The 22,875-nt window shown below is 39.5% G+C and overlaps 1 protein-coding gene across 12 annotated transcripts in view; it reads left to right on the forward strand.

The window, feature by feature from the left end:
• Positions 1–22,875, forward strand: part of LOC105710001 (neutral alpha-glucosidase C) — a 161,668-nt gene that overhangs the window by 60,335 nt on the left and 78,458 nt on the right. For 7 of the 12 annotated variants that reach the window (XR_010338604.1, XR_010338605.1, XR_010338606.1 and 4 more), the window contains exons 15-23: positions 980–1,076; positions 9,863–9,964; positions 11,118–11,361; positions 12,209–12,273; positions 14,085–14,161; positions 17,157–17,231; positions 19,576–19,689; positions 20,992–21,104; positions 22,290–22,393. Coding sequence is in view for 7 of the 12 variants with exons in the window: in XM_064365934.1 (XP_064222004.1) it covers positions 980–1,076; positions 9,863–9,964; positions 11,118–11,361; positions 12,209–12,273; positions 14,085–14,161; positions 17,157–17,231; positions 19,576–19,689; positions 20,992–21,104; positions 22,290–22,393 (991 nt within the window). In the remaining 5 variants the exon portion in view is untranslated. The remainder of the gene's footprint in view (positions 1–979; positions 1,077–9,862; positions 9,965–11,117; positions 11,362–12,208; positions 12,274–14,084; positions 14,162–17,156; positions 17,232–19,575; positions 19,690–20,991; positions 21,105–22,289; positions 22,394–22,875) is intronic. The other 5 variants (XR_010338608.1, XM_064365938.1, XM_064365937.1 and 2 more) reach the window with 1 other exon arrangement.

A 22,875-nucleotide genomic window follows, 5' to 3' on the forward strand; every position in this document is an offset into this window, starting at 1 on the left:
TTTATTGATGCAAGCAGTGTATAAATATGTGAATGAAGGTAATTAAAACAAGTGTTTTAAGATTTCACAAATATCTAAATACAGCAAGTCTCATAGTCACACTGGAGGAGCAAGATTTAGAACACAGATATATAATTTGAATAAGTATACTTTAAAAATGTAAAGCCTTCTTCCTTAAGTACTTAGTTTTCTCAATAAAGGTGATAAAATTACCTTTCATTTACCAACTGCATCCTAAAGACTTGGCAGACACTTGCTATCATGTATACCCATGGTTCTTTGTTATTTTCAAATTGTGACCATATTCCTATGGCCTTCTTGCCTATTGGTATTTTCCAATGGGAGCTGCTGGCTAAATATAAGCACAGTTTTCAGATAGTAATGTGTTTGCATCTTTAACAGCCTGTTGCAATAACTATAGACTGCTTTAGTTAGTGAGCTTTCTTATTTAGGTCAGGACCAGTCATTTAACCTCTCTGAATCTCAGTTTTTCCTACTAATGAAAACCATCTGTCTCAGAGGTTGTTATGTAGACTATATCAGAAAGTTGTATTAAGTGCCTAGCAATAGTAAGCACCAGAGAAATGCTAGCTGATTATTTATTATTGTTTCATTGCTATTGTTAACCAAAGAAAGTTTTCCATTCTTTTATTTTTTATTTTATTATTTTTTTAAAGATGGGGTTTCACCATAATGGCCAGGCTGGTCTTGAACTGCTGACCTCAGGTGATCCACCCACCTCGGCCTCCCAAAGTGCTAGGATTACAGGCTTGAGCCACTGTGCCCGGCCCTCCATTCTTTTAATAGGAGAATTTGGAGTAGTCTCATTATGCCACAAAAATTATTTTATGGATTTATTTTAATATTTTCCATTTCACACTCCTGCCTGCTGTTTGCTTTTTGTATTTTAGATAGCTTATTGGGGATGTCTGTACAAATCCAATCATCTCTTTCAAATTTGTCTTGTTTGGTGTTACAGCAAATGGCTACTGCAGAAGGACTGATACAACGATCTAAAGGGAAGGAGAGACCCTTTGTTCTTACACGTTCTTTCTTTGCTGGATCACAAAAGTATGGTAAGGAATGGCTCATATTAGACTTAAAAACATGTTAGCAACTTGGGTTTTTTTTAACCTTTTATAGAATGTAATGTTACTGTGTTGATGCCTTCGTTTTCATTCTTTTTTTTTTTTTCATTTGTTTGTCTGAGACAGAGTCTCACTTTGTTGCCCAGGCTGGAGTGCAGTGGTGCAGTCACTGCTCGCTGCAGCATCAACCACCTGGGCTCAAGCACTCCTCCCACCTATGCCTCATGAGTAGCTGGGATTACAGGTGCACACCACCATGCCCAGCTAATTTATATATGTATATGTATTTTTTGGTAGAGACAGGGTTTCGCCATGTTGTTCAGGCTGGTCTCAAACCCTTGCAATCAAGCAATCTGCCTGCCTTGGCCTCCCAAAGTGTTGGGATTACAGGTGTGAGCCACCACACTCAGCTGATGGCTTCCTTTTCAATAGCCATTGACCAGGCCTTTGATTGTAGACCATGGTGTGCCTTGATGTATACTTTTTGTCCTATAAGACAGAATAAACAAATTTTAGTCATTTGATACTTGTTTCCCACTAAAGAAATGGCCACTTAGTTGTTGGGAGAGTGACTTCAAAGTATTCAGTTTGCTGGGATAGTCATCTTTGATCCTATCTCTTTGATTTATCAAATCCAAGGAGATAACACCTCTAACACATTCCATTAACCACCTGTTCCACTTAGCAATATGGCTTAAAATAGACCTGGCTGTTGCATGTGGTCAGAGTCATCTATAACTGGATGCACTTTACCAGCTAATGCAGATCTGGTTCAACTTCACCACCGTGTGGCAGGAAGGCTATTTTAAGTCCCCTGGCCTTGCATAAACAACTGAGAGCCCTTAACATACTGTGGACATTATTAAGCCTCCCACTCCAACCCTGAAAACCAGGCCCTGTGGCATTCTGGAAAAGGCCAGAACATTACAATCTCAGGCAAAGATTCATGTACAGAGGTATTCAACACAGCAGTAGTCATTGAAACAAAAGTAAGAAAGAAAATCTAAATATATAACAATAAGGGTATAGTTATAAAAGTATGGTATAGTAATATGATAGATTATCGTGAGGCTATTTATGTATTTAAAATTTTTTTCTTTTTTCTTTTCATGAGGCTATTTTAAATGGTAGTTTTAATTGCATGAGAAAATGTTTGTGATATCATGATAAATAAAAAAGGAATGCCTGTTTATAATATTATCCTATTTTTTTATTGATATGTATTATAGGCACATATTTTCAGGGTATGTGTGATAATTTGATATATTCATATAATCAGAGTAATTGGGATATTTGTCACCTTAAATATGTATATTTTCCTTATGGTAGGAACATTTAAATTAATTCTCTTAGTTTTTTTGAAGTGCACAATCAAGGCTAACTATAGTCACCTTACTGATCTGTCAGACATCAAGTCTTATTTCTTATTATCTCAGTTGTATAAAAAATAAATGTAAGGTAGTAATTTAAGTCAGTAAGTAGGTAGATAGGCAGACAGTTAAACATAAGAAAATATAATAACTTGGTGATTATGAGTGATTTTCATTTTATTCTTTTACCTATCTTTATTTTACAAATTGTCTACAAGTATCATTTTTAATCACAAAAAAGTATTTTTAATGAAAACATTTACCATCAACAGTTAAAAAAACTTAACAGAATATTTGAATATTAGGTTATTATTGATCTCTTATGTTGGTCCACTGCTTAACCTGCAGTACTCCATGTGAAACTATCAGCTTTGCTTCACTGTGTAGTAAAACATTATAGGAAACACTACTTTGTTAAGTCATATGCTACAACCAATAGCCATAGAGAGCTTCTGACCAAACAACAGTATGAGACATGAAAATATCTGCATGTTAATGTGAGCTTTGTTTCTTGATGAGAATGTCTTCATAAGGGTTTCAAAATCATTATGTAGATATGTATATATCTCACTTGAAGTCAAAGAAAAATTAGAATATTTTTTTAAAAGAAAAATCCCTCGAAAATATTTTTTTTTGGAACAGCCTCGGTGGCTCACACCTGTAATCCCAGCACTTTGGAAGGCCGAGGCGGGTGGATCACCTAAGGTCAGGAGTTCAAGACCAGCCTGATCAACATGGTGAAACCTCATCTCTACTAAAAATGCAAAAAAATAAAAAATAAAAAAAGCTGGGCGTGGTAGCGCGCACCTGTAATCCCAGCTACTAGGGAGACTGAGGCCAGAAATCGCTTGAACCCGTGAGTCAGAGGTTGCAGTGAGCCGAGATTGTGCCATTGCACTTCAGCCTGGGCAAAAAGAGTGAGACTCCGTATCAAAAAAAAAAAAAAAGAAAGAAAGAAAAAATATTTATATATATATATTTTTTGGGGAGCAGTGGCTCATGCCTGTAATCCCAGCACTTTGAGAAGCCGAGGGAGGTGGGCAGTTCACTCGAGGTTAGGAGTTCAAGACCAACCTGGGCAACATGGTAAAACCCCATCTGTGCTAAAAATACAAAAATAAGCCAGGCATAGTGGCATGTTCCTGTAGTTCCAACTATTCAGGAGGCTGAGGCAGGAGAATTGCTTGAACCTGGGAGATGGAAATTGCAGTGAGCTAAGATTGTACCACTGCACTCCAGCCTGGGCCATAGAGTGAAAGAACGTCTCAAAAAAAAAAAAAAAGAATTATTTTTCCTTGGCCGTAGGGCATCCTAAAATTTCTATGAAAGATTAAAGCAAAAATAGCTACCAAAATTATTTTGGTAGAAGATAGACAAAAATGCTTCAGGAGTAGTATATGTGTATGTGTATATATATATATATATATATATATATATATTTTGAGACGGAGTCTCACACTGTTATCCAGGCTGTAGTGCAGTGGAGCGATCTCGGCTAACTGCAATCTCTGCCTCCTGGGTTCAAGCAATTCTCCTGCCTCAGCCTCCTGAGTAGCTGGGACTACAGGCATGCACCACCATACCCAGCTAATTTTTTTGTATTTTTAGTAGAGGCGGGGTTTCACCATGTTGGCCAGGATGGTCTCTATCTCCTGACCTCATGATCTACCCCCCTCAGCCTCCCAAAGTGCTAGGATTACAGGCATGAGCCACTGCACCTGGCCAGGAGTAGTATATATTTAGTAAAATAAGATTTTCCCTTTTATGGCTCTCTTTGGTGAGATATAATCTCTCATCACAAACCCTCAGCAACTATGCAGTAAACAAGAACAAGAACACTGTCTTCGTCAGAGTGCCTGAGCTCAAATCCTGACTCTACCACTTAATAACTGTGTAACTCTGGGTAGATTGTGTATCCATTTCTTGCTATACTTCCCTCATCTATAAAATGGAGTTTATAATAGTGTTTATCTGATAGGATTGTTGTGATTAAGTAGGATAATACCGGCAAACTATTCAGCATAACACCTGGTTCAGTATAGGTTCAATAAATGTTAATTATTGTTATTGCTACTGTTTTTATGTCTCCCGTATATGGACTGTAACTCTTCTCTCAGATTTTACAGGGTTTTCTTTGGGGAGCAGGAGGTGGTGGAGGTGGAAGGAAATAGGTATATAGATCAGTGGAATAGAGTAGGAAATCCAGTGTATCTAACACATATGTGATTAACTGCTTTGCAACAAAGTTTCCAAGGCAATTTAATGGAGAAATTATAAATTTTTTTCAGTAAATAGTTGTGAAACAAATGGATATATGTGGAGGGAGAAAATGAAACTACACCCCTACCTCATACCATATTCAAAATTAAACTCAAAAATTAACTCATTTTAAAAGCTGAAAATACAAGCAATTAAATGTCTGGAAAAAAACCATAGAATAAAATCTTTTTTTTTCTTCTTGAGATGGAGTCTTGCTCTGTTATCCAGGCTGGAATGCAGTGGTACCATCTTGGCTCACTGCAACCTCCACCTTCCAGGTTGAAGCAATTCTCCTGCCTCAGCCTCCTGAGTAGCTGAGATTACAGGTGCCCACCACCATGCCCGGCTAACTTTTGTATTTTTACCACAGGTTTTCACCATGTTGGTTAGGCTGGTCTTGAACTCCCAACCTCAGGTGATCCACCCGCCTTGGCCTCCAAAGTGCTGGGATTATAGGCCTGAGCCACTGTACCTGGCCAGGAGAAAATCTTTATGGCTTTGAAATATACAAAGATTTTTTAGATAGAACACAAAAAGCATGAATCATTAAAGAAAAAAATGACAAGTTAGACTTCATCAGAATTTAGAAATATCTGCCCTTTCAAAGACATTGGTAAGAAAATGAAATGGCAAGTCACAGACTGAGGAAAAAATATTTGAAATATACATACATATCTGTTAAAATACTTGTGTCCAGAATATATAAAGAACTTTTTCAACTCAGTAATAAGAAGAAAGACAACCTACTTTAAAAAACAACCTACTTTTTTTTTTTTTTTTGAGATGGAATTTTGCTCTCGTTACCCAGGCTGGAGTGCAATGGCGTGATCTCGGCTCACCGCAACCTCCGCCTCCTGGGTTCAGGCAATTCTCCTGCCTCAGCCTCCTGAGTAGCTGGGATTACAGGCACGCGCCACCATGCCCAGCTAATTTTTTGTATTTTTAGTAGAGACGGGATTTCACCATGTTGACCAGGATGGTCTCGATCTCTTGACCTCGTGATCCACCTGCCTCGGTCTCCCAAAGTGCTGGGATTACAGGCATGAGCCACCGTGCCCAGCCAACAACCTACTTTTAAGAGTTGGTTTTCTGAAAAAAAAAAAAAAAAAAAATTAACAAAATAGATAGACTTCTAGCTAGATAATAAAGAAGAAAAGAGAGGAGATGCAAATAAACACAATTAGAAATTACAAAGGAGATAATCTAAGAGAAAGGGATAAATTCCTGGACATATACATCCTCCTAAGACTGAACCCAGAAGAAATTGAATCCCTGAAAAGACGGATAACAAGTTCCAAAATTGAATCAGTAGTAAATAGCCTACCAGCTAAACAGACCCCAGACAGATTCACAGCCAGATTCTATGAGATGTACAAAGGATAGCTGATAGCATTTCTACAGACACTATTTCAAAAAACTGAGAAGGAGGGACTTCTCCTAACTCACTCTATGATGCCAGTATCATCCTGATGCCAAAACCTGACAGTGACACAAAAAAAGAGAAAATTTCAAGCTAATATCCTGGATGAATATTGATGCAAAAATCCTCAACAAAATACTGGCAGACTGAATTCAGCAGCACATCAAAAAGCTTATCCACCATAATCAAGAAGGCTTTATCCCTGGAATGCAAGGTTGGTTTAACATACCCAAGTCAATTAATGTGATCCATCACCTAAACAGAGCTAAAGACAAAAACCACATGATCATCTCAATAGATGCAGAAAAAGCTTTCAATAAAATTCATCTCATCCCTTCATGTTAAAAACTCTCAACAAAGTAGGTATTGAAGGAACATACCTCAAAATAATAAGAGCCATATTTGACAAACTCACAGCCCACATCATATTGAATGGGTAATAACTGGAAGCATTCCCCTTGAAAACCAGCACAATACAAGGATGCCCTCTCTTAGCACTCCTATTCAACATGGTATTGGAAGTTCTGGCCAGAGCAATCAAGGCAAGAGAAAGAAATAAAAGGCATCCAGATAGAAAGAGAGGAAATCAAACTATTTCTATTTGTAGATGACATGACTCTGTGTCTAGAAAACACCATAGTCTCAGCCCAAAAGCTCCTTAAGCTAATAACTTCAGCAAAGTCTCAGGATACAAAATCAATGCATAAAAATCATTAACATTTCTATACACCAACAACAGTCAAGCCTAGAGCCAAATCAGGAACATAGTCCCATTCACAATTGCCACAAAAAGAATAAAATACCTCAGAATACAGCTAACCAGAGAGGTAACAGATTTCTACAATGAGAACTACTACAAAACACTGCTCAAAGAAATTAGAAATGACACAAACAAATGGAAAAACATTCCATGCTTATGGATAGGAAAAATCAATATTTGTTAAAATGGCCATACTGCCCAAAGCAATTTATAGATTCAATGCTATTCCTGTCAAACTACCAATGACATTCTTCACAGAACTAGAACAAAACTATTTTAAAATTCATATAGAACCAAAAAACAAGACAAAAAAAAAAAAAGCCTGAATAGCCAAGGCAATCCTAGGCAAAAAGAACAAAGCAGGAGGCTGCAGTAACCAAAACAGTGTGGTACTGGCACAAAAACAGGCATGTAGACCAGTGGAACGGAATAGAGAGCCCAGAAATAAGGTTGCACACCTACAACCATATGATCTTTCACACAGCTGACAAAAACAAGCAATGGGGAAAGGACTCCCTATTCAATAAATGGTGCTGGGACAACTGGCAAGCCATATGCAGAAGATTAAAACTGGACTCACTTTGTATGCGGTATACAAAATTAACTCAAGTTGGATTAAAGACTCAAATGTAAAACCCAAAACTTTACAAAAACCCTGGAAGACAACCTAGGTAGTCCCATTCTGGATGTGAGACTAGGCAAAGATTTCATGACGAGGACACCAAAAACAATTGTAACAAAAGCAAAAATTGACAAACGGGATTGAATTAAAGTAAAGAGCTTCTGCACAGCAAAAGAAACTATCAATAGAATAAACAGACAACCTACAGAATGGGAGAAAATATTTACAAACTATGCATCTGCCCAAGGTCTAATATCTAGCATCTATAAGGAACTTAAGCAAATTTATGAGAAAAAGCAGGCTGGGCGCTGTGGCTCACACCTATAATCCCAGTACTTTGGGAGGCCGAGGTGGGTGGATCACAAGGTCAAGAGATCGAGACCATCCTGGTCAACAAGGTGAAACTCCGTCTCTACTAAAAATACAAAAAATTAGCTGGGTGTGGTGGCGCGTGCCTGTAGTCCCAGCTACTCGGGAGGCTGAGGTAGGAGAATTGCCTGAACCCAGGAGGCGGAGGTTGCGGTGAGCCGAGATCGCGCCATTGCACTCCAGCCTGGGTAACAAGAGCGAAACTCCGTCTCGAAAAAAAAAAAAAGAAAAGAAAAAGCAAATAGCCCCATTAAAAAGTGGGCAAAGAACATGAAAAGATACTTTTCAGAAGAAGGCATATATGTGGCCAACAACCATATTAAAAAAAGCTCAATATCACTGATCAATAGAGAAAAGCATATCAAAACCACAGGGAAATGCTCTCTGACACCAGTCAGAATGGCTATTATTAAAAAGTCAAAAGATAACAGATGCTGGCAAGGTTGCAGAGAAAGGAGAATGCTTATACACTGCTGGTAGAAGTGTAAATTAGTTCAACCATTTGGAAAGCAGTGTGGTGATTCCCCAAAGAACTAAAAACAGAACTACCATTTGACCCAGCTATTTCATTACTAGATATATACCCAAAGGAATATAAATTGTTCTGTCATAAAGACACATGCATGTGTTTGTTCACTGTAGCACTATTCACAATAGCAAAGACATGGAATCAACTTAAATGCCTATCAGTGGTAAACTGGATAAAGAAAATGTGGTACATATACACCATGGAATACTTTTATTTGGCCATGAAAAAGAACGAGATATCTTGCCTGCGATCTGATCTTTGATCTTTTTTCTTTGTTATTAAAAGTATTTATATATATATATATGGATGAGATTATGCCCTTTGCAGGAACATGGATGGAGCTGGAGGCCATTATCCTTAGCAAACTAGTGCAAAAGAAACAGAAAACCAAAACCACATCTCTCACTTATAAGTGGGAGCTAAATGATGAGAACATGTGGACACATAGAGGGAACAACAGACACTGGGGCCTACCTGAGAATAGAGGGTGAGAGGAGGAAGAGAATCAGGAAAAATAACTAATAGGTATTAGGCTTAACATCAGGGTAACAAAATGACACAATAATCTATAGAACAAACTCTTGTGACACATGAGTTTACCTGCATAACAAACCTGTGCATGTACCCCTGAACTTAAATTTTTTTTTTAAATGAGCAAAAGATTTCTATAGACACTTTACAAAAGAAGGCACATGAAGAGGCTGGGCATGGTGGCTCATGCCTGTTATTCCAGTATTTTGGTCAGTCAAGGCAAGTGGATCACTTAAGGCTAGGAATTCGAGACCAGCCTGGCCAACATGGTGAAACCCCATCTCTATAAAAATGCAAAAATTGGCCAGGCGTGGTGGCTTATGCCTGTAATCCTAACACTTTGGGAGGCCGAGGTGGGTGGATCACCTAAGGTCAAGAGTTCAAGACCTGCCTGGCCATCATGGTGAAACCCCATCTTTAAAAAAAAATTGGAAAAAAAAATGCAAAAATTAGCCATGCATGATGTGCACCTGTAATACTAGCTACTCAGGAGGCTGAGGCAGGAGAATCACTTGAACCCCAGGAGGCAGAGGTTGCAGTGAGCTGAGATCACAGCACTGTACTCCAGCCTGGGTGAGTGAGAACAAGACTGTCTTAAAAAAAAAAAAAGCACATGTATTATATGCAAATTATATCTAAAAGTTGATTTTTTAATGGGTTCCTCTATCAGACCTAAACTGTACTTCAAAAATAAGTGCAATTTCAGAATATTTTCCTAGAATACTTGTTTTCTAGATTTTAATAACTTCACATTAGAAAATTAATATTTTTCATTGTAGAAAATTTGAATTTATTTATTTTAAGGCAAGAAATCTGTTTTCATTAAGTTATCTTTTACAAATAAGGAATCTACGTAGGAAATTGAAGGCAATGGTTGATTTGTGATTTTAATACATTGTTACTCATGACCAAAGGTGCCGTGTGGACAGGTGACAACACAGCAGAATGGAGCTACCTGAAAATTTCTATCCCAATGTTACTCACTCTCAGCATTACTGGGATCTCTTTTTGTGGAGGTAAGATGAGTCCTTACCTGAGGCTTGAAGTGCAAGAAAATTAAAAGTGAGGGTGTTTTCATCAAAGCTGGTTACAAATTCCTTCTCACTAGCTGTTGTGGGCACACATAAATGTGGGAAAGAGAAAATGTGAGAAAATGAGGAGCGGATTAGAAAGCTGAGTGAAAGGCATGCCTCAGAGCTGTTTCTGTCTGGTCTGTGTTGAGGACATGAAATCAAGTTGTCAGAAAGGGATCCAGAGTGCTTCATGCCCTCATCCTCTTATCTCTTCCTTCCTAGATGCTCTTGATAACTAAGTTTCTCTTCCTGACAACTATCTTTTCTTCTTGAAAGTGAGAAAAATAAAACTACAAGGAATTTAGCAAATTGGAAAGTCAGTCTTACAGAAATTCTACTCAGCAGATTTAAAATTCAGTGGCATATTTTAACTGTGCTAAAACAAAAAGATGTGCTCTTGAGAAAGATAAATTTAGTTAAAATAAGATTTCCCAATGGGCTATCTTCCCTCCATCCTAAGAATTCTCTGGAGATGAGAGATCTCAATATGGAAGGTGCTCAGGTTGGCTGCAGTTCCAGCTGCTCCTTGTTTCTGGTAGGAGTAGAGGCAAATTAAGATCATTCTTCTGATGCATGTGGTTTTATGGCATTGGTCCATGTACAATACAAGGAATATGTATTGTATCCCACTCAATGACTCAACATGGAATTCTATTCTGCGGAACATCTAATTCTGATTATCTGCTTCTCTTCCGTTCTGTTTTTATCTTAGTTCAGCTGTTGCTTCCAAAGGAAATCAGTTGCCAACTGCCCCCCTCCAAAACACACACACACACACACACACACACACACACACACAGTTATTTAATCAGGCATACATTTTTCAGTGTCTGGGTTATCAGTTTTGGGAACATACAGGAATATTGATATTGAAATAAAGGCTCTGACCTTTTAACAAGAAAGTAAGCCTATTGTCAGATCCCCAAACATGCTGAGTTATATAGTAAAAGGTCCCCTATTTGAGGCCACAACTTTATCCTGTCATTTGGAGTGCATATATCATGCTTTTCTCCTGTCAATCTTCAAACCTTAATTTCCCTGTGTGCCTCATTTATTCAAAGCTAGGTTGCCTCACTTGGCCTTTCTTTGCTTCCAGCTGACATAGGTGGGTTCATTGGGAATCCAGAGACAGAGCTGCTAGTGCGTTGGTACCAGGCTGGAGCCTACCAGCCCTTCTTCCGTGGCCATGCTACCATGAACACTAAGCGGCGGGAGCCCTGGCTCTTCGGGGAGGAACACACCCGGCTCATCCGAGAAGCCATCAGAGAGCGCTATGGCCTCCTGCCATATTGGTATTCTCTGTTCTACCATGCACACGTGGCTTCCCAACCTGTTATGAGGTAAAAAAGCTTTATCCATTCAGGGACCCCAGGAACCAATCTGTAATAGAAGATCTCAGTGATTAAAGAATGCAGTAATTACAGTGATTTCAAGAGAAAGATGAAGAAAATCTACATGTTTAATCAAGTTTCAGTCAGCTTATCGAGCAGCCATAGTGAACAGGGTGCTGGCTGTTGGGGACACAGAAGACAAAAACTAGATCCCCTACTGCTTTATGACTAAAATGTGAATATTTGACAGGAGACAGAATAGAGATATTTCAAAGAAAAAGAAAGTGGCTTTGTAACAAAATTCATTCAGTATTTAACCGATAAATATCTTCTCATGAAGAATAACTTATTTTGCCAGGCTTAGGCTTGAATCATATGAAAAAGAATCTTGGCTCTTTGGCACTTTCCCATTTCCTTTGAACAGTTATAAAACTAAAACTAGGCCGGGCATGGAGGCTTACACCTGTAATCCCAGCACTTTGGGAGGCCGAGATGGGCAGGTCACCTGAGGTCAGGAGTTCGAGACTAGCCTGTTCAACATGGTGAAACCCCGTCTCTAAAAATACACAAATTTGCCAGGTATGTGGTGTGTGCCTGTAATCCCAGCTACTTGGGATTAGAAGATCTATAATAGATGATCTCTAATCCCTCAGGAGGCTGAAGCAGGAGAATCGGTTGAACCCAGGAGATGGAGGCTGCAGTGAGCCCAGATTGCACCACTGCTGCACTCTAGCTTGGGTGACGGAGCGAGATCCATCTCAAAACAAAACAAAACAAAAAACCCTTAAAGTATGAGTGATTGATTGCAATAAGACATCTATAATGTTAAAACAAGAATTTTTTTTTATTTCCCAAGGCCTCTGTGGGTAGAGTTCCCCAATGAACTAAAGACTTTTGATATGGAAGATGAATACATGCTGGGTGAGCATTTTTTGATTAATTATAGTCATGAAAAACATAATTATGTTTTTATTATATTTTCTAATATAGGAACACTCAAAAAATCCCTAGAAAGCAAAAAAATAAAAATAAAGGAAACACCTTCACCAAGACTTTTAATGCATAATACTTCATTCTGTTATGATGTAGCATTTATCATAATATTGTTCTTGCTAATGTCAAATCTATCCTATTTGTGGATGTCATTTAGGATTCTTGTTCTGGATTCAATCCTCTAAGCCTAAGATTACTATGGGGAAGGGAAGTAGATAAAACAGCCCAGGTGGTGATAGTAAAGAACCAGATATAATAATAGGGTTTTTATTTGGTTGACCTCTTCTTTAACAAAGATTAACTATCAAATCCAGAACATGGAAGTTTATCAACTTAGTAATGGGGCTCAAGAAGCCAGGCTAAATATACTGTTCCCCAAATGGTGAATCTCATTTCTGAGTATTTTTAGTAGAGATAGGATTTCACCTTGCTGCCCAGGCTGATCTCAAACACCTGAGCTCAGGCGATCCACCCACCTCGTCCTCCCAAATTGCTGGGATTACAGGATTGAGCTACTGTGCCCAGCCCCATTTCTGAGTTCTTTAAGTCTCCACTCATCATTAGGTCTCAGTTTAATAGTCACTGCCTTGGAGATAATTCCCTGACCACTCCTTGTTTCCTTATACCTAATTCTACCTAGTCAACGTTAGTCCCTCTTATGTAACTTTCATTCCATTTTGTAATTTTGCCTCTTTTGGTATTTGTCTTAATTCTAATTAATTTGCAATTATTTTTTAATATATGTTTTCACTAACTGTAAACTCCATAAGGTCAGGAGCCATGCTTATCTTATTGGCCTCTATGTCCCCAGAGCCTACCATGGTGCCTGCATGCAGTAGGCACTCAAAATAAGTATTTATTGAATAAAAGAGCAAATTAGTAAACGGGTGAATTTTACCTATGTGTTGCTCCAAGGTCAAATCAAAGTTGATAATCCAAATTGCCTTTAAGAAAACTAGAGGCTAGGCGTGGTGGCTGATGCCTGTAATCCCAACACTGCGAGAGGCCGAGTGCAAGAAGATCGCTTAAAGTTAGGAGTTTGAGGCTAGCTAGCTTGTGCAATATAGCAAGACCCTGTCTCTACAAAAAAATAAAAAATTATCATGGTGGGCGTGTACGTATAGTCCTAGCTACTCAGAGGCTGAGGCTGGAGGATTATTTGAGCCCAGGAATTAGAGGCTGCAGTAAGCTATGATTGTACTGCTGCACTTCTGCCTGGGCAATAGAGTAAGACCCTGTCTCCTGTCTCTAAAAAAAAAAAAAAAAACAGAAAAAGAAAACTACAGCCTCTCTGATGATACCCGTCTAAGCAAGAGATTCTGAGCATCCACACTGACCACACTTTTGGATAATAGTTGTGGGCTCCCCATCATCAGCGTCACTCACAGCAAACAATGAAGCACTTAGAAAGGAGCAATGGTACTTTGACTACTGACACACTAGCAGATAGATACAAAATGAGACCAATGGACTCTGTCAGAGTCCCTTCCTATAATCTCAGTATACCCAAAGTACAGTAATGATGGGTGATGACCTTTTTGAGCTCACCTCTTTGAGTGCCTGCCCTCTTTCTGTCATTGCATCTCTGACAAATCATTGGTTCAACTCAGTCTCTGCCTCTCTGAAGTTCACAGTCGGGTGGTCCATAACACCATGATAGCTAGCACTCAACTAAAGGGAAAGGAAATTTTTAGAGCTGTAATAATGATACTCAACTTTATTTCCTCTCCATTGCTTAGGGAGCGCATTGTTGGTTCATCCAGTTACAGAACCAAAAGCCACCACAGTTGATGTGTTTCTGCCAGGATCGAATGAGGTAAGAGTAATAACACACAGCCACATATCTGATATGTCTCGTATCTCTCATCCCTTCATTTCTCTTAGGAAAGAGATTTCTTCATCATGTGTTTGTGAACACACACCAAATAACTGTAGCAAGTAATGATTATAATAAGTCATGACCACTGTCCTCAGAGGTCAAGAAACTTATTGGAGGAGAAGAGAGAGAAAAATGAATTGGTGAGGATTCCAAGGAGGATCAGAATGATTTTTAATCTTCACACTTTGACTAGTAAAAGTGAGTCCTGATAAACACACCAAGGCTTGGGGTAGGAAGAAATCTTCAGTATACTATGAGGTATCAAACTCTGGGGGAAAGCAGGTATGAAGACTTTGCTCTTTTGTATGGGTCTATCTGAAGCCTGAATTTTTGATACCAAAAGCTGGTCTCAGGAGGCTGAGGCAGGAGAATTGCCTGAACCCAGGAGGCGGAGGTTGCGGTGAGCCGAGATCGTGCCATTGCACTCCAGCCTGGGTAAAAAGAGCAAAACTCCGTCTCAAAAAAAAAAAGCTGGTCTCAGTACACTCACCAAAGTGGGTAGAAAGTAACAATAGTGACTCCCCTCCCAGATTCCTCTGCTCTGTTATTATTGTCACTAATTACTGCCCCAGGCATAAAATATCATTTTGGACCTGCTGGAGCCCAGTGCATTGAATCCAGGCAGGGCACAGGGGAGAGGAGGGAATACTGGTGGTCTGCAGGTAGAGAGCCATGGGTAATATGAGCAACCTCCAAAGACAGGCCACAGATAGATCCAGAGGGGCCAGAAGAAGAGCTGGAGCAAAACTCAGGGGACCAGACTAAGGGAAGAGGGTGTGGAAGGGAGAGCATGAAGGAGACAAAATCCTAGAGAGCATCTTTGAGCACTGTAGCATGCCACAGGCTCCTGCAGTCAGGGAAAGAGACATGCAAGTATGGAGCTGGCGTGGGACTGCCATGCCACATAGTCATGGGCTGTCAAGGCAAGTGGCAAGTAGCTAAGTCAGGCTGCACTCACTGCTCAGTACTGTCACACACTGGGCTGGCAACCCCACAAAACCACACCCAGCGCCATGCTCTCCCTCAACCTAGCTTTGGTTGTTCTTTAGTTTCTTGAGTCTTCTGTAACAAATTACCACAAACCTAATGGCTTAAAACAACAAAACTTTATTCTCTCACAATTCTGGAGGCTTGAAGTCCGAAATCAAGGTGTTGTCAGGGTTGGTTTTTTTTAGAGGCTCTGAGGGAGAATCTGTTCATGCCTCCCTCCCAGCTTCCAGAGGGGCTTCCTGGATTTGTAGCCACATCACTGCAGTCTCACCTGTCTTCACATTGCCTTTTCCTCTGTGTGTCTCTGTCTGTCTCTTAAGGACACTTATGGTCACATTGAAGGCCCACCTGGATAATCTGGGATAACCTCCTTGTCTTGGGACCTTTAATTTAATCAAGCATGTGACCATAGATGGTAATATTCATTCCTTCCATGGATTGTGATGTGAATACATCTTTTTGAAGGGCCACAGTTCCACCTACTGTGCTTGTCATTATTGACAGAACAATAACCAGGCTTCTCTCCAGAATGTTCATGAACTATTATCTATCCTCTTGGCTTCTCCAGTTATTCGGAGTTCTGAAGTTGAGGGTACTTTACTAAGATTCCCCTGCCAAGTAGAAACTTGAGGAAAAGGTTAAATCCAACAACTGCTGAATAAATGCCCTGCCAGATATTTCTGCTGATAATTTCTCAAGTTGATTTCCAGCAAAGTGGTGGGTTCCCATTAAAAGGAACTAGTCCCTTTCCAACTTACTCACAGATTTTTACTCATAATCTATCATCATTCCAAACACTTCATTGTGAGTGTGTATTATGTTCCTTCAGTGCTATTTCCTGGACTGTTTTGTGATTGTTTATCTTGCTTCACATAACTGCCATCTAAAGGATGTGGTAATCCCAGGAGGTGAACTTGCAAAATAGACTCCAGGGCTACCAGAAAGTGTCTCAGCTAAAAGAAAGAAAAAGATGTTTTTTTTAATTCTGCTTCTGATAATATTTTAAGGATTTATCCCATCAAATTACTTTATGAGACCTTATTGGTACTTCGGCAACTAAATCCCCTTGAAGAACCTTATCCTTAAATTGTACTTTTTAAAAAAATGGTACTATAGTACAAATTCAAGTTTCCATTTGTTTTCCTCTCAGGTATGTTTCCTTCTCTGATGCTTCCTTTTCTCCTGCCCCTTTTGTAATTTATTTGCCTGCAATGTGCTTGTCTTCTTTGTTGTTTTTTTTTCCTCTTCTCCGTCACCTCTTTCATACTAGAAGCATTAAGTTTTTATAAGCCAAGTGGACTTTAAAATTCATGAGGATGGCTGGGTGCAGTGGCTCACGCCTGTAATTCCAGCACTTTGGGAGGCCAAGGTGAGCGGATCACTTAAGGTCAGGAGTTTGAGACCAGCCTGGCCAATGTGACGAAACCTCATCTCTACTAAAAATACAAAAATTAGCAGGGCATGGTGGCGGGAACCTGTAATCCCAGCTACTTGGAAAGCTGAGGCAGGGAGAATCGCTTGAACCCAGGATATGGAGGTTGCAGTGAGCTGAGGTCACACCAGCCTGGGCAACAGAGAGAGAGACTATGTCTCAAAAATAAAATAAAATAAAAATCCATGAGGACAGGAACTATGTCTTTTCTGTTCAGTCATGTATACTTAGCACCTGGCACAGTGCTGGGCACATAGTAGATTGTTCAATAAGCTTTTGGATGAATAGACAAACAAATGGCCTTTTAGTTAAATTAATCAGCTACAGTCCTTTGAGATCTTCTTAAAAGCACATGTTCTTCCTAACTTCTACCTAATATATTTTCTAAGTTACACTTATTTCAGCTTTCTGGTTATTTGAAATCTGGGTAAGTGGATGCTTCGCTGAGTAATGAAATGGTGAACAGAGTTGCTGATGTACTCTTTTTTACTGGTCCCCCTTACTTTCTAGGTCTGGTATGACTGTAAGACATTTGCTTATTGGGAAGGAGGGTGTACTGTAAAGATTCCAGTAGCCTTGGACACTGTAAGTTATTTTCAGACTACTGTTTCTACCTATTGTGCTCTATTGGTCAGCTGGGGCTGCCATGACAAAATACCACAGACTGGGTGATTTTACAAAACAGAATGCTTTTCTCAAAGTTTTGGAGGCTGGAAGTTTCAGATCAAGGTGCCAGCTGAATCTTTTCCTGATGAGGGACCTTTTCCTGGCCTATAGGCTACTACCTTCTTGCTGTGCCCCCACATGGCAGAGAGAGATAAAGAGGCGCTATCTCAGTTCTCTTCTTACAAGGACACTGTTCCTGTCATTTCAGTAACCCATCCTTATGACCACATTTTTCACCTTAGTTAACATCATAAAGACCCGATCTACAAATATCTGGGGCTTGGGATTCAGCATATGAATTTGGAGAGATACAAACATTAAGTCCATAATGTGTTCCTCTATAGAAAAAAACAAGGATGCTAGCATTCTGTACAATAGCACATATAGAGACAGAAGGTAGGTCCAGGGATGCCTAGTGCTGGGGCAGAGCGTTAGGGAGTCATGGGGAATGACTGTTAACTGGTCCAGGGTTAATAATCCCTGTCTTCTGTTCCCCTGAAAACCATGGCTGGAATCTTAGGGCAGCAGTAAGGAAACCCAGGTTTTGGTCCCGACACAATCACTAAGTGATATATATAAAAATGCCTTAAAAATTATCATAGTGATGGTTGCATGACTCTGAATGTGCTGAAAATTGTTTAACTGTACACTTTAAGTTGGTGATTTATATGGTATATGAATTCTGTCAAAGCTGTAAAATGCGAGGAAAAAAGAGTTAAAAATCACATCTACTCTGATTTCACAGAGTGAGACATCAGGGACAAACACTGGTCTTCCCCATATGTTTAGATTTGTGTGTCTAAAAAGAACAAACACGCTAAAAACCTAGAAAACATGGTAGCCACCACATGTGCCATCTGGAATGTCATTCTACAGGACTAAGGCAAAAAATAGGAGTTTTCAGTTGTAACCCTGGGCCCAAGGAAATGCATCAGTTATGGAGTTAAAATCAAAGTGGTCCATCCAGGCTGTCTTGAGTTTCTAAAGGGAACTTTCTTCCTACATCTGAATCACAACCACTGCCACACTACCACAGTGCGAAGATTAATAAGTAGATACTGATATTATTTTGTAAACCATCAGCAGCAATATAAACCCCATTATTTAAAAAAAATAATTTCAGCTATCAACTTTCAGATCTAGAAGAGAACTTTAACAATCATCTGCTATAATCCCTCACACAGATAAAGAATAAACCTGAGATTCAGAGAAGTTAATTATTTGTCCAGGGGACACAGCAAACTTGTGGCAGAACTGAGACAAGCCCCCAAGTGCATTTCCTTAGGCTGGACTCCCATTCTAGAACCCATTTCACTCTAACTTATGGCCTTGTTCTTTGGGGAAAAAAAGAAAAAAGAAAGGAGAGATTGGCCAATGAGGGAGAGGCATGTGTGGGGAGATGGAAGTGCTTTACTTCTCGCTGCCAAGGCAAGTTAAGCAGAGATTGGACATCTGAACTACTCTGTCCTCAATCTCAACTTCATGTGTGTTCTTGTACTCTCCTGCGTGCTCATTCTTGAATCAAAGCAAAGCAGAAGCCCTCCTGTGACACAGGCAGCTTCCTTACAGGAGGCGGGAAACCTACCCAGGCATTGCTGCCTAGAGTGCCATTTCAGAAGACCCATAGTTATGGGCCTGCTGTTAGGGGCTCTTAAAGTACCCTTGGTGATCTCTAATATAACAGAAGCAGTTTCACAGATTTACCCTCAGAATGGAGTCAGTCATCCAGGTGAGCCATAGAAACAGGGAACAAGAAGGGGACAGGCTGCAGTGAGTGAGGACAAAACTCACCTGCCCAAACCAAAAATCCACTATCAGTTATACATGCACACATACAAACAGACTTCTGGGCCCACTTGCAAAGACAGAAAACTTCATTCTTTAGCATGGCTCTAGAAATAAGCATGTATACTATACTGATAGAAAATTTAAAATAGAAAATAGTAAAGGCCATTTATAGGATAGGTAGAAAAGAATTCATCACTTAAGAGGAAAAAACAGCAAAGACAGACGTAGATAACAAACCAGTGAAGGGTGGGAAGTTTCCCTAATAATTAAAAAATAGACCATTCTTCAGTGTTAGTGCTCTTTCCTTTTAATACCAGGACCCCCATATTTGCCATCTCTATGCCCCAAAATTTATTTTGCCTATGAATCTGTACTTATAAAGAGTGTGAAACTTATAAAATGAAATATTTTTAAATTCTACCTTGAAATTTTCTTATATGAATACTGCTTCCCTGAGCATGCTGCTGTGTTATAGATACCAGTGTTTCAGCGAGGTGGAAGTGTGGTACCAATAAAGACAACTGTAGGAAAATCCACAGGCTGGATGACTGAATCTTCCTATGGACTCCGGGTTGCTTTAAGCACTAAGGTATTTGGAAAATCTGTTACCCTTTTTGTTTCTACTCTCTCTTTCCAGTGGTAGCCTTTTGAGTGTGGGACACCACATAAAAATGGTGAGCTCCATCTATGAGATAGGTGCTCCTGACATTTATCTAGAAATCAAGGTTTTGAATCATTTCTGTTCTGAATCATTGTTCAGCTTGTCTGCCTTTCCTGGAATTGTTCTTAAGAGAACTCTGAGATCTGGGAATGACAGAATATTCCTCTTGGGCACTTGACTGTTGGTGCTCTTGAGCTTAACACTGATTACTACTAGAATGAATGCTTTTTGGGCAATAGGCAGCCTTCCCACAGAGATTAGCACCAAAACCCAGTCTCCATTAAATGGTATCCGTATCTATGCACCATTTCAGAGACCTCAGTCCCACCCAGTGATTTCTCATCAGGTAGCTCTAACAACTAAAACCAAAGCCTGGGAGGATCTAGAAATGATGTGTCATTTTGAGTAGATTTTTGAGCCCAGCGAGGCCTGTAGCAGATTATTCTTCTGTCCGTTTGTTCAAATATAATACGGGGCCAAACAAACACCAACCCTTAGTCTTAACTATTTGCATTGATACCAGTATTATAAAATAATTCACCGATACCAATGTTCATTGATATGAATTCATTGATATGATATTCATACCAATAATTCATTGCTACCAAATAAGTATCAATGCAAATACTTATTTGCATTGATATCAGTATTATAAAATAATTTACTTATACTTTTTTTTTTTCCTTTTTACTTAGGCATGTCTTCTTGGGCCAAACTATGGGCCCCAGACCCATGTGAGGCTCCAGAAGAAATATAAAAGACTAGAGATCCATAGCATATCGAGTATTGTCAATAAATTGCCACATGGAATGCTATGACATTGTTTGACATGTAATAGGGGTCCTCCTACTAAGAAAAAAAAAAAAGAACCAGAAACCATTCTCTAAGTGGAGGGTCTTCTAAAGACAGTTGATCTAATCTATTATATATTGATTTTTTTTTAAAACATCGGTATCATTCTGTGAACTTTCTTGGCCTTGTTGTCACACACGTCATAAATTATTTCAACAAAGCCTAACTCTTTGTGCTCCTCTTATGTGACTTTCCTATTGTTTTACTATCTACTCAAGAATGATTGGCTATTGAATATATTAGATATTTGTACGACTACCTCATATAGCTTGAATTTTTCACAAACTTTTTACTCTATTGTAACCCTTTAGGAGCTGACATTCTTTTCCTGTAAAGCTATCGTATAAGCACATTCTGTCTCTGTGATTCATTCTTCAGGGTTCTTCAGTGGGTGAGTTATATCTTGATGATGGCCATTCATTCCAGTACCTCCACCAGCAGCAATTTTTGCACAGGAAGTTTTCATTCTGTTCCAGTGTTTTGATCAATAGGTAATGGCGGCTAAAGAAACCATTTGTTTTCTTAAATAAATCACACTATCTGTTTGACATCCTCAAATCCACAGGTGATGTTTTAAGGTACTATTTAAAGAAATGAATGAAGGCCATTTCTGGAATTTGTTTGTTTTTTGTTTTTTTTCTTTGAGATGGAGTCTTGCTCTGTCGCCCAGGCTGGAGTGCAGTGGCAGGATCTTGGCTCACTTCAACCTCCATCTCCCAGGTTCAAGCAGTTCTGTCTCAGCCTTCTGAGTGGCTGAGACTACAGGCATGTGCCACCACACCTGGCTAATTTTTGTATTTTTAATAGAGATGGAGTTTCACCATGTTGGCCAGGCTGGTCTTGAACTACTGACCTCAGGTGATCCACCCACCTCAGCCTCCCAAAGTGCTTGGATTATGGGTCTGAACCACTGTGCTTGGCCCATTTCTGAAGTGTTTTTCAACCATTCTACCATAAACAATCCTCCCTTATTGTCTCTACCTTCCTTTCCCCTACTTTCTAAAAAATAAGAAAGGACTTAATTTAAGCTCCCACTAATTCCGTTCATTCATCCATTCACCAATTCACTAAATATCTGATTTATTACAATTTAATTATAACATTCCAGTCACATTTATAACTTTTGTGTTCTTCAGTGATTTTTCTTCAAATAACTTTTTAAAGAGAGCCTAATTTGGCACCAGTTAGCTGTTCCTTGGTACATAGAGTGGTCTTTTTTAAAATTTTTCTGGGATGGAGTCTAATTCTGTCACCCAGGCCAGCATGTAGTGGTGCGATCTCAGCTTACTGCAACCTCCGCCTCCCAGGTTCAGGGGATTCTCATATCTCAGCCTCCCAAGTAGCTGGGACTACAGGCACACACCACCACTCCTGGCTAATTTTTATATTTTTGGTAGAGACAGGAGTTTGCCATGTTGCCCAGGCTGGTCTTGAACTCCTGACCTCAAGTGATCTGCCTACCTCGGCCTCCCAAAGTGCTGGGATTATAGGCATGAGCCACCGTGCCTGGCCAAGTCATCTTTTATTATCTCTTCATCCTAGTAAATATGACTCCTATATGGATCATGCCTCCAGGGGACAGATGGGAGAGGAAATCACAAGGCTGGAGATGTTTAGCTGGCAGCCACTTCAAACCCCTGTCACTGTCCTTTTAATACTGTTTGTATCTATTCCAGTTCTGCCAACCAGAGGGGTCATTATTCCAGCAAGTGTGTGGTGGAGCAAATCTTGGTCTTGGGCCTCAGGAAGGAGCCATCTTCTGTGATTACCCACTTATCCGGTGAGAAAGCAGTCCATTCTGACCTCACCGTTTGTTTTTATAAACAGAATTATCTGGAGTGAAGAGATGATTAGTCCCCAAACCGACATAACATGCTTAGTCTGAGTGAACTGTGTGCTTCAGGTAGAGGTGAAATATACTAGTCTCTAGAATAAATGATGCCATCTTGCTTCTCTTCATTAGTTGATCTTTCTGCTCACTTTTAATGTTTTTCTAAGGAAACTTATTTGGGGCTTAAAATAGTATTATAGCTTCTCTGAATATTTGTTTAAACTATAGCTATCTGAAGACATGGAGAATCCTACCCATGTGTTTGGAGTTTATGAAAGGGCATGATGGGACTTATATCTTTCCTTGCTTCCTGAAGTTCTTAGACAAATTTATTTGTTCCTTATGGTTTCTTTTCAACCAACCTTGTGCTCCAACAATGAATTTTTCCATGTTTCTAAAACTTCATGGAAGTTCATGGGTAAAAGTGCTAT

This window comes from Aotus nancymaae, unplaced genomic scaffold (assembly GCF_030222135.1).
Source record: "Aotus nancymaae isolate 86718 unplaced genomic scaffold, 86718_ANA_hifiasm-v0.15.2.pri h1tg000062l, whole genome shotgun sequence".
In the NCBI taxonomy this organism is placed as follows: domain Eukaryota; kingdom Metazoa; phylum Chordata; class Mammalia; order Primates; family Aotidae; genus Aotus; species Aotus nancymaae.